We start from the raw sequence: 12,722 nt of genomic DNA, 5'->3' as shown, positions 1-12,722 counted from the left end.
GCCATCTTCAACTAGACCCCATCACGAAGAATATCTTCCCCATCCCATCCCTCTCTGCCTTCCACAAAGACCGCTCACTTCGTCATTCCTTGGTTCATGCCAGACACTCCCCTATCTTCTCGTGCAACTGTAAAAGATGCAACACCTGCTGGCATACCATCTGCCTCACCTCCATCTAGGGCCCCAAACAGTCCTTCCAGGTGAGGCAGAGGTTCACCTGCCTCTCCTACAACCTAGTTGGAACCTTGGAAGTAGGTGAGCACTTTGATAGCGATCACAATTCTGTTATGTTTACTTTAGTGATAGAAAGGGATTGGTGTATACCACTGGGCAAGAGTTACTGCTGGGGAAAAGGCAATTAGATTACTAACAGTGTGGAAACAGGCCCTTCGGCCCAACAAGTCCACACCAACCTGCCGAAGCGCAACCCACCCAGACCCATTCCCCTACATTTACCCCTTCACCTAACACTACAGGCAATTTAGCATGGCCAATTCACCTAACCCGCACATTTTTGGACTGTGGGAGGGAAACCGGAGCACCCAGTGAAAAACCACGCAGACACAGGGAAAATGTGCAAACACCACACAGTCATTCGCCTGAGGCGGGAATTGAATCCGGGTCTCTGGCGCTGTGAGGCAGCAGTGCTAACCACTGTGCCACCGTGCCGCCCACAATTACGATGAGATTAGGCAAGATTTAGGAAGCATAGGATGGGGAAGGAAACTGCAGGGGCTGGGCACATTAGAAATGTGGAGCTTATTCGAGGAAAAGCTCCTGAGTGTCCTAGATAAGTATGTACCTGTCAGGCAGGGAGGAAGCTGTAGAGCGCGGGAGCCGTGGTTTATGAAGGAAGTGGAGTCTCTGGTCAAGAGGAAGAAAGCTTATGTTAGAATGAGATGTGAAGGCTCAGTTAGGGCGCTTGAGGGTTACAAGGTAGCCAGGAAAGACCTAAAGAGAGAGCTCAGAAGAGCCAGGAGGAGACATGAGAAGTTGTTGGCGGATAGGATCAGGGTAAACCCTAAGGCTTTTTATCGGTATTTAAGGAATAAAAGAATGACGAGAGTAAGATTAGGGCCAATCAAGGATAGTAGTGGGAAGTTGTGTGTGGAGTCAGAGGAGATAGGGGAAGCACTAAATGAATATTTTTCAACAGTATTCACTCTAGAAAACGACAATGTTGTCGAGGAGAATACTGAGATACAGGCTACTAGACTAGGTGGGATTGAGGTTCACAAGGAAGAGGTATTAGAAATCCTGCAGAGTGTGAAAATAGAGAAGTCCCCTGGGCCAGATGGGATTTATCCTAGGATCCTCTGGGAAGCCAGGGAGGAGATTGCCGAGCCTTTGGCATTGATCTTTAAATCGTCATTGTCTACAGGAATAGTGCCAGAAGACTGGAGGATAGCGAATGTGGTTCCCCTGTTCAAGAAGGGGAGTAGAGACAGCCCTGGTAATTATAGACCAGTGAGCCTTACTTCAGTTGTTGGTATAGTGTTGGAAAAGGTTATAAGAGATAGGATTTATAATCATCTAGAAAAGAATAATTTGATTAGGGATAGTCAGCAAGGTTTTGTGAAGAGTAGGTCATGTCTCACAAACCTTATTAAGTTCTTTGAGAAGGTGACCAAACAGGTAGATGAGAGTAAACCGGTTGATGTGGTATATATGGATTTCAGCAAGGCATTCGATAAGGTTCCCCACAGTAGGCTATTGTACAAAATGCAGAGGAATGGGATTGTGGGAGATGTAGCAGTTTGGATCAGTAACTGGCTAGCTGAAAGAAGACAGAGGGTGGTGGTTGATGGGAAATGTTCACCCTGGAGTACAGTTACTCGTGGTGTACTGCAAGAGTCGGTGTTGGGTCCACTGCTGTTCGTCATTTTTATAAACGACCTAGATGAGGGTGTAGAAAGGTGGGTTAGTAAATTTGCAGACAACACTAATGTCGGTGGAGTTGTGGATAGTGACGAAGGATGTTGTAAGTTACAGAGAGACATGGATAAGCTGCAGAGCTGGGCTGAGAGGTGGCAAATGGAGTTTAATGCGGACAAGTGTGAGGTGATCCACTTTGGTTGGAGTAACCGGAATGCAAAGTACTGGGCTAATGGTAAGATTCTTGATAGTGTAGATGAGCAGAGAGATCTCAGTGTCCATGTACACAGATCCTTGAAAGTTGCCACCCAGGTTGACAGGGTTGTTAAGAAGGCATACAGTGTTTTAGCTTTTATTAATAGAGGGATCGAGTTCCGGAACCATGAGGTTATGCTACAGCTGTACAAAACTCTGGTGTGGCCGCACTTGGAGTATTGTGTACAGTTCTGGTCACCGCATTATAAGAAGGATGTGGAAGCTTTGGAAAGGGTGCAGAGGAGATTTACTATGATGTTGCCTGGTATGGAGGGAAGGTCGTACGAGGAAAGGCTGAGGGACTTGAGGCTGCTTTCTTTGGAGAGAAGAAGGTTGAGAGGTGACTTAATAGAGACATATAAGATAATCAGAGGATTAGATAGGTGGACAGGAAGAGTCTTTTTCCTAGTATAGTGACGGCGAGCACAAGGGGGCATAGCTTTAAATTGAGGAGTGATAGATATAGGACAGATGTCAGAGGTAGTTTCTTTACTCTGAAAGTAGTAAGGGTATGGAATGCTTTGCCTGCAATGGTAGTAGATTCGGCAACTTTAAGTACATTTAAGTTGTCATTGGACAAGCAAATGGACGTACATGGAATAGTGTAGGTTAGATGGGCTTCAGATTGGTATGACAGATCGGCTTAACATCAAGGGTCGAAGGACCTGTACTGCGCTGTAATGTTGTATGTTCTAGTTAATTGTATCCGGTGCTCCCGATATGGTCTTCTCTACATAAGTGAGAGCAAATGTAAACTAAGGACACCGTTTAGCCAAACATCTCAGCTGGGCCCGTAACCTGACCTCCCAGTCACTGTCCCATTTCAATTCCTCTTCCCATTCCTGCTCCGACATGAAGATCCATGGCCTCCTCCATTGCTACAGAGAATCAGACTGCACATTGGAGGAACAACATCTCATCGTCCGCCTGAGCAGTCCACAGCCCAGAGGACTCGACATTTGAGTTCTCCAATTTCAAGTTACCTCCCTTCCCACCCCCCGACTCCCTTTCCAGCTCTACCTCCTCCCTTTCATTCCACTTACTGACCCTTCCTTTCACCCAACAACAAGATTCATTCTTCCTATCAACCAACCTGGTACCTATGTTCACCTATCACTACCTCAGCACTCCGCTCCCTTTCCCCACACCCCTTTATCTTCAGCTCCCCTAGCCCCGATCCCAGGCCTGAAGAAGGGTTTTTTTAGACCATAAGACATAGGAGCGGAATGAAGGCCATTTGGCCCATCGAGTCCACTCCGCCATTCAATCATGGCTGATGGGCATTTCAACTCCACTTACCCGCATTCTCCCCGTAGCCCTTAATTCCTTGTGACATCAAGAATTTATCAATTTCTGCCTTGAAGACATTTAGCGTCCCAGCCTCCACTGCACTCTGTGGCAATGAATTCCACAGGCCCACCACTCTGGCTGAAGAAATGTCTCCGCATTTCTGTTCTGAATTTACCCCCTCTAATTCTAAGGCTGTATCCACGGGTCCTAGTCTCCTCGCCTAACGGAAACAATTTCCTAGCGTCCACCCTCTCCAAGCCATGTATTATCTTGTAAGTTTCTATTAGATCTCCCCTTAATCTTCTAAACTCCAATGAATATAATCCCAGGATCCTCAGCCATTCCTCATATGTTAGATCTACCATTCCAGGGATCATCCGTGTGAATCTCCGCTGGACACGTTCCAGTGCCAGTATGTCCTTCCTGAGGTGTGGGGACCAAAACTGGACACAGTACTCCAAATGGGGCCTAACCAGAGCTTTATAAAGTCTCAGTAGCATAACAGTGCTTTTATATTCCAACCCTCTTGAGATAATTGACAACATTGCATTCGCTTTCTTAATCACGGACTCAACCTGCATGTTTACCTTTAGAGAATCCTCAACTAGCACTCCCAGATCCCTCTGTACTTTGGCTTTACGAATTTTCTCACCATTTAGAAAGTAGTCCATGCTTCTATTCTTTTTCTCAAAGTGCAAGACCTCGCATTTGCTCACATTGAATTCCATCAACCATTTCCTGGACCACTCTTCCAAACTGTCTAGATCTTTCTGCAGCCTCCCCACTTCCTCAGTACTACCTGCCTGTCCACCTAACTTTGTATCATCGGCAAACTTCGCTAGAATGCCCCCAGTCCCTTCATCCAGATCATTAATACATAATGTGAACAGCTGCGGCCCCAACACTGAACCCTGCGGGACACTGCTTGTCACCGGCTGCCATTCCGAAAAAGAACCTTTTATCCCAACTCTCTGCCTCCTGTCAGACAGCCAATCCTCAATCCATACAAGTAGCTCACCTCGAACACCATGGGCCCTCACCTTGCTCAGCAGCCTCAAAGGCCTTTTGGAAGTCTAGGTAGATAACATCCACTGGGTTTCCCTGGTCTAACCTACTTGTCACGTCTTCAAAGAACTCCAACAGGTTTGTCAGGCACGACCTCCCCTTACTAAATCCATGTTGACTTGTTCTAATCCGACCCTGCTCTTCCGAGAATTTAGAAACCTCATCCTTGCCTTTTTTTACCAACAACCGAGGTTAGGCTAATTGGCCTATAATTTTCCATCTTTTGCCTTGATCCTTTCTTGAACAAGGGGGTTACAACAGCGATCTTCCAATCATCCAGGACTTTCCCCGACTCCAGTGATTTTTGAAAGATCTCAACCAACGCTTCCGCTATTTCCTCAGCCACCTCCCTTAGAACTCTAGGATGTAACCCATCAGGGCCAGGAGATTTATCAATTTTAAGACCTTTTAGCTTTTCTAGCACTTTCTCTTTTGTAATGGCAACCATACTCAACTCAGCCCCCTGACTCCCTTTAATTGTTGGGATATTACTCATGTCTTCCACTGTGAAGACTGATGCAAAGTACTTATTAAGTTCTCCTGCTATTTCCTTATCTCCCATCACTAGACTTCCAGCATCAGTTTGAAGTGGCCCAATGTCTACTCTTGCCTGTCGTTTGTTTCTTATGTATTGAAAGAAACTTTTACTATCATTTCTAATATTACTGGTGAGCCTACCTTCATATTTGATCCTCTCCTCTCCTTATTTCTCTCTTTGTTATCCTCTGTTTGTTTTTTTTTGGGTTATACCCAAAACATTGACTTCTCCACCTCCTGATGCTGCCTGGCTTGCGATGTTCTTCCAGCCTCCTGCTTGTCTCCTTTGGATTCCAGTATCTGTAGTTCTTTTGTTCTTTACACTATGTTCCAGGGCACAAGTTTTTGTTGATGGAAATGGAGAGTAATTTATATTTAAAACCAATTTCATTTAGATCCAAATAGTTACCTACTGCAGCAACAAATTATGCTATAATTTGAGAGGGGTGATTGTGGGGGTAGTGGGTGTAGGGTGCAAGTGGAGAAAGGATGTTAGTAATTTACATTGTGATCGGAATGTGAGAATGGCAGAACATAGTATGTCTCCTGCCAGACTTGAAAGGACAATAAGTGGGCTGGGGGTAGGGGAGGACATGATAACAAGCTAAAAGAAAGGAAAGAAATGGTTCACAATTTAAAGGTTTGAACTCGATAAGTCCAGACATAGTAAAGTACCTCGTCTGAAGGTGAGTTGTCATTCCTCCAGTTTGTGCTGTGATTCACTTGAACATTGCAGCATGCCGAGGACAGACATGTGAGCATGTGAACAAGACGCTGTGTTGAAATGATCGGCTATGGGAAGGTCAGGGTCCTGCTTGTGCACAGACTGGAGGTGTTACGCAAAGAGGTCACCCAGTCTGTGTTTGGTTTCTGCAATGTAGGGTAGGACACATTGGGTGCATTGAATATAATACGCAAGATTGAAATAAGTACAGGTGAAATGCTGCTTTACCTGGGAAGACTGTTTAGGCCTTTGCATGGTGAGCAGGGAAGAGGTGAAGGGGCATGTATTGCATCTTATGTGGCTACTTGGGAAGGTGTCGTGGAGAGGGAGGAGGGTGGTGGTGGTTGTGGAATGGGCTAGGGTGACCCGGAGGGAATGATCCCTGTGAAATGCAGACGGAGTAAGGGGAAGATGTGTTTGGCGGTTACGTTCTGCTGGAGTTGTCTGAAATGGCGAAGAACGATCCTTTGAATACCTACTGCATTATATTTCTTCAAAGTGTTACAGCTTCAGAATAGCTTTAAAGTATGTATTAACTGAACTAGCCAGGGCAGCATAAAAGACCGATGAGTAAAACGATGTTTCTCACATCATATTAAAGTGGTGCAAATATGCTTGGTGATGCCATTTAAGAGTCACTCTCCAAAACATACCTGAGTTGAAGCAAACTACACAAACCTTATTGAGTTCTTTGAGAAGGTGACCAAACAAGTAGATGAGAGTAAACCAGTTGATGTGGTGTATATGGATTACACAAATAAATATAGCTGTGTTTTGGAAAACAATGTTTTGTTTCTCTATCTATGTTAATTCTTGTAATTTTAAATATCTGCTGCAGCACAGTGGCAGTGTCACCCAACACAATGTTGTTATATTGTTACAAAAGTAACAATTCTCTATATTCCAAAACTATAAGCAGGTAGCATTCTTATGTTAGATAATTGTGTAGTCCAGTGTGGAAATGCAGGGCTCAAATAAAGATAAATCTGTTTGAATTCTAAAAATTGTCTAGTGGCATTGAAGCATTACACATGTTGGATGACTTAATTTGTGTAGTAGTATTTAGCATTGGCCAGCTCATGAATATTGTTCTAACACTGATTCAATTAGTAACAGAACAGTTTCACTTAAGCTGTTTTTAATTGTGGTAAATGTTCTTTATGCTTGCTCTTGGAACAATTTTAACTGGAAGATTTTTGGATAGGTACCCAAAGTGCAACCACTAGAGTATTTATCTCTCTCATTCTGTGGATTTTTATTTTATCATCTTGCTCAAAGCAAATATTAATCAGCTGTCCAGCCGCAGAATTAGAACTTTTTACAGATCTGCTAATGTAATTTAGCCATTACCTATTGCTGTGCTAAATCTGGTGACTCCTGAGTTGAGTAGTATCAATAATGGTGGCAGAGGTGGGACTCAGAGTTGGTTGAGAGAAAGAATTGAATTGTTTCAATTCTTGGAGGCATTGATTGCTGTGGAATTGTAGATGACTGATAGCTGATGTTTAAACACCTACTTGACAAACACTGAACTTACTATGAGAGACAGATGATATTGTTAGATGATTTCCAGGGCAATACGTTTGTAGAGAAGAACTGATATTTCATGTTTAGATCCTTGTAGCAGCCCTGCATAAAATATTATTCGGCAGTCACCTGTTATCTTGTTTCTGTTTTCAGGATGATCTTCTTACCAGAAAAAAGAGAGAGAAAAAGAAAAAAGCAAGTGGTAAATCTTTAGATGAAGGAAAAGCTGGTGTTCCTGAGAAAAATGAGAGGTAACATTGCCAAATACTTGAATGTTTGGCGGTGAGGTTTCTTGAATACTCTTTTTTTAACTATTGTTTTTTGAAACAGTTAAATATTATTGCCAATAATTATTTATAATTGAAAATAAAATTGATATTAAATTCATACATACTTTTAAAAGTTATATTTTGCTGGTTTATATTGATAAGTATTCTAAGTCCAGAAGTGGAGTGGGCTATGTTTTTTTTAGCTTGAAGGTATAATTCATAATCATCTTAAATTAGTGTGAGGAATGTTAAAAATCCTCTGGACAGTGTCACTTTCGTCTAATCCTTTTCAGGTGGTGTTACCATTTTCTTTATTGTTTCTCTACTCCCCATGTTGCCAGCCTTTCTCAGTTTCACATCAAACATTCTCTGCTTCCATCTGTCATGTCTACTGTCTTCTAGTTCATGACACACTGATGGTGCCTTCAATCTTTCTTGGTTGTTTTCTGAAAACATTTTTTAACGAACCAGCCAAAAATAAAATTAAACTACTAAACAATGCCAATCAAGTTTTAAAATTGAGGGTATTGAAGTAAACTGGTGTGCTTTTTTATTTATTCATGGGCTGTGGGCATAACTGGTTAGGTCAGCATTTATCATGCATCTATAATTGCCTTGGAAAAGATGGTACTGAGTTGCCATTTTGAATCACTGCTGTCCATAGGATGTAGTTTCACCCACAGTGTCATGAGGAAGGGAGCTCCAGGACTTTCCTTCCGTGAAGGAATGATGGTACAGTTCCAAGTGAGAATGGTGTGTGGCTTAGAGGGGAACTTGTATGTTTTCATGCATCTGTTGCCCCTATCCTTCTAAATGATTGACATTGTGGGTTTGTCGAAGGAATTTTGGTGAGTTACTGCAGTACATCTTGTAGATGGTACACAGTGCTGCCACTGTCCAATTATGTTGAAGGTGGTGGATGTGGTACCATCCAAAGTGGCTGCCTGGATGATGTTGAGCTTCTTGAGTGCTACTTGGAACTGCAACCATCAAGGCATGTGAAGAATATTCATCATAAGCGTGAATTGTGCTTTGTAGATGGTGGATAGGTAATGGGAAAATAGAAAGTGGTGTAATTTTTAAAAAAATATAAAAGTAGCAAGTTTATTTCACATTACTAGAGATGTGCACTTCTTGGTATCTTCTTCAGAGTTTGTATTGTTAAGTATATTTATTTGATTTATTATTGTCGTGTACCGAGATACAGTTGAGAAAATATGTTTTGTGTGCTAACCAGACCTTACATAAATGCATCAGAGTAACAGGACAGATTGCAGAGTATAATGTTACAGTTACAGAGAAGGTGCAGAGAAAGATCAGGTCTGTTTGTATGTCTGATATCTTGAGATATTATTTTGTGGGCACCTAGTGGCCATTATTCTCATGTAAGCCTCCACAGTAAGCATTAACAGGCTGTGCAACTGTAGATCATATGACAGCTCGGCTTTGATGCTGACTTCAATCCACATCCATATACAAGGACTTCAAAAGAGGAAACTGGAGACAATTCACACTGATTTACCCCTCATGAACCTGATGTGTCATCTTTGGTTTTTTCTTTCGTGAGATGTAAGCATTACTGGCAAAGCATATTTATTGCTCATTCCCTAATTGTTAATTGCCCTGGAAGATGAAGAGCCACTTTCTATGGTTCATGTGGTACATGTATACTTGCAAAACTGATAGAAAAGGAGTTCCAAGATTTTGACCTAGTGACAGTGAAGGAGTAGCAATATAGTTCTAAATCAGGATTGTATGTGACTTAAAGGGGACCCCGCAGATCGTGTTGCTAACATGTGCCGCCTTCCCTTGATCTTCTAGTCGGTAGAGATCAAGAGTTTGGAAGGCGCTGTTGAAGGCAATATTGAAAGTTTCTGCAGTCGAATCACCTATATGGTATACAGAAGAACCTCAATTATCCGAATACCAATTATCCGAAAATCAGATTATCCGAAGAAGATCTCGAGGTCCCGATAGAAACATTACATCAAAGACGTGTTTCCAGCAGTGATTGAATCTTTTGTTTACAGTGATTAAACAGGCATCGTCTCCAAATGACTGACCTTCCGCCTGATCTCTCTCCCCACACTTTCCCTAGAGTTCTAAACCCCCTTCCTCTGATAATCTCTCCAACATTGTCCTGTACAGGCAGAGGTGGAACCTGTCAAAAGGTTGCAGTAAAAAGTGGGTGTATGTGTGTGTATTTGGTATTTGGAGACTTGCCCCACAAAGGCAGCTGTAGTAGCAGCAGCCGTCTTGTTGTTGGTGTACAGTCTGACTGCCTCAGAGAGGAGGCAGAGAGGTGGAAGGGGGTCCAGGTTGGGGGGGGTGTGGGGGGGAAGAAATGTTGGACAGGCTTGGGGGAACAGTGTTGGGCGGGGGCAGGGTCACGTATGTGGTGTGCTGCTGCAGTCTCCTGAAGGGGGAGCAGACTTTAGAAACTCAGAGCCCCAGAGGAAAGGCATTTAATTGTTTAACCGAATGATCGATTATCCAAATGAAATAGTGTCCGCCCATCTCGCTCGGATAATCGAGGTTCCCCTGTATACTGCTGCCACCATGCAGTGGTGTTGAAGGAGGTGTATGGCATTCCATTCCAGCAGGCTATTTGCTCCTGCATTGTGTCCGGTTTCTTGGATGTTGTTGGAGCTCTACTTGTCAAGACAAGTGAGAGTATTCCATCACAGGCCTAACTTGTCCTTACATCTTGCTCCCTGGTGCCATCTGCAAGTTATTTACCACATAATTCATGGCATCTGGCTATAGCCTCTGACTATTTGTCCTATCCATGCCCTTCATGATTTTAGAAACCTCTATAAGGTCATCCCTCAGCCTCTGATGCTCCAGGGTAAATAGCCCCAGCCTCTTCAGCCTCTCCCTTTAGCTCAAACCATCCCACCCTGGCCACATTCTTGTAAATCTTTTCAGAACCTTTTCAAGTTTCACAGCACTGTTTCAGTAGTGGGGAAACCAGAATTGAATGCAGTATTCCAAAGGTGGCCTCATCAATGTCCTGTACAGCTCAACATGACCTCATAACTCCTATATTCGATGCACTGACCAATATGGCAAGCGCACCAAACACTTTCTTCACTACCTTGGGACTCCACTTTCAAGGAACTATGAACCCGCACACCAAGGTGTCTTTGTTCAGCAACACTCCCCAGCACCTTACCATTAAGTGTATAAGTCTTTAGACAATCTGACAACATTTGGACTTTCGGTTCTGATCCGTTCTTGTCATCTTCTTGAGATCTATGACTCATTGAGTAAAAGTCATTGAGATGTACAGCATGAAAACAGACCCTTCGGTCCAACCTGTCCCTGCTGTCCAGATATCCCAACCCAAACTAGTCCCACCTGCCAGCACCTGGCCTAAATCCCTCCAAATCCTTCCTATTCATATGTCCATCCAAATGCCTCTTAAATGTTGCAATTGTAGCAGACTCCACCACATCCTCTGGCAGCCCGTTCCATATCCGTACCACCATCTGTGTGAAAAAGTTGCCCCCTAGGTCTCTTTTATATCTTTCCCCTCTCACCCTAAAGCTATGCCCTCTAGTTCTGGACTCCCCGATCCCAGGGAAACGACTTTGTCTATTTACCCTATCCATGCCCCTCATAATTTTGTAAACCTTTATAGGGTCACCCCTCAGCCTCCGACACTCCAGGGAAAACAGCCCCAGCCTGTTCAGCCTCTCCCTATAGCTTAAATCCTCCAACCCTGGCACCATCCTTGAACATCTTTTCTGAACCCTTTCAAGTTTCCCAACATCTTTCCGATAGGAAGGAGACCAGAATTGCACTCAATATTCCAACAGTGGCCTAACCAATGTCCTGTACAGCCGCAACATGACCTCCCAACTCTTGTACTCAATACTCTGACCAATAAAAGAAAGCATACCAAACTCCTTTTTCACTATCCTATCTACCTGCGACTTCACTTTCAAGGAGCTGTGAACCTGCACTCCAAAGTCTCTTTGTTTGGTCAGCAACACTCCCTAGGACCTTACCATTAAGTGTATAAGTCCTGCTAAGATTTGCTTTCCCAAAATGCAGCACCTTGCATTGATCTGAATTAAACTCCATCTGCCACTTCTCTGCCCATTGGCCCATCTGGTCAAGATCCTGTTGTAATCTGAGGTAACCCTCTTTGCTGTCCACTACACCTCCAATTTTGGTGTCATCTGCAAACTTACTGTACCTTTTATGCTCGCATCCAAATCATTTATGTAAATGACAAAAAGTAGAGGACCCAGCACCAATCCTTGTGGCATTCCACTGGTCACAGGCCTCCAGTCTGAAAAACAACCCTCCACTACCACCCTCTGTCTTCTACCTTTGAGCCAGTTCTGTATCCAAATGACTAGTTCTCTCTGTATTCCATGAGATCTAACCTTGTTAATCAGTCTCCCACGGGGAACCTTGCCTTACTGAAGTCCATATACATTGCATCTACCGCTCTGCCCTCATTAATCCTCTTTGTTTCTTCACAAAACTCAACCAAGTTGGTGAGACATGATTTCCCATGCACAAAGCTATGTTGACTATCCCCTTCAGTCCTTGCCTTTTCCAAATACGTGTACATCCTGTCCCTCAGGATTTCCTTCCAGCAACTTGCCCACTACCAACGTCAGGCTCACTGGTCTATAGTTTCCTGGCTTGTCCTTACCACCCTTTTTAAACAGTCTTGCTTTTTGCATCGGATCTATGAGATAAACAGGCAATTTGCCAAACTATCAAGCTAGGAGGTTGACCTCTCTGCTAGAAACAGATGAACATAAGCTTCAGTTGCATTAAAATTTCACTTAAAGGAATTACTTTAAATGGTATAATTTGTATTTTGTTTTATTGTGTCTGTACTGCAGATCTGTTGAAAAGCCTCAATGGCAAGACCTGTTGCCATGCAAGATAGGACTTTGGTTTTATTTCTTTCTGAAGTCATTACCACAGTGCTGCCAGGTAAGATGAGAAGAAATCTTAAAAGTTAATTATTTTTAATGTTAATTTGATTGATGAAGCTTGTTACCTCTCTGTCCTGAAACAACACTCTCTCTAGAGAGTCAATTTCACACCTGGAGCAATGAAACACCAACAATGCCTATTAATTATTCTATATGGTGCACGATTGAAAAATGTGCGGGACCCTCCTGTGGCGCACTGGTAGCGTCCGTAACCTG

At 43.3% G+C, this 12,722-nt stretch overlaps 1 protein-coding gene across 2 annotated transcripts in view; it reads left to right on the top strand.

Moving 5' to 3' along the window:
• dnajc1 (DnaJ (Hsp40) homolog, subfamily C, member 1) overlaps positions 1-12,722 on the top strand; it is a 253,728-nt gene that overhangs the window by 111,092 nt on the left and 129,914 nt on the right. For both annotated transcript variants that reach the window (XM_043690433.2, XM_087987390.1), the window contains exons 5-6: positions 7,427-7,524; positions 12,411-12,504. In XM_043690433.2, the coding sequence (XP_043546368.2) occupies positions 7,427-7,524; positions 12,411-12,504 (192 nt within the window). The remainder of the gene's footprint in view (positions 1-7,426; positions 7,525-12,410; positions 12,505-12,722) is intronic.

The sequence above is a fragment of the Chiloscyllium plagiosum genome, unplaced genomic scaffold, assembly GCF_037043375.1.
Source record: "Chiloscyllium plagiosum isolate Xiang-an unplaced genomic scaffold, Cpla_swu_hap1 HiC_scaffold_5, whole genome shotgun sequence".
In the NCBI taxonomy this organism is placed as follows: domain Eukaryota; kingdom Metazoa; phylum Chordata; class Chondrichthyes; order Orectolobiformes; family Hemiscylliidae; genus Chiloscyllium; species Chiloscyllium plagiosum.
The sequence above is the reverse complement of the archived record's forward strand: the minus strand, read 5'-3'. Positions and strand labels throughout refer to the sequence as shown.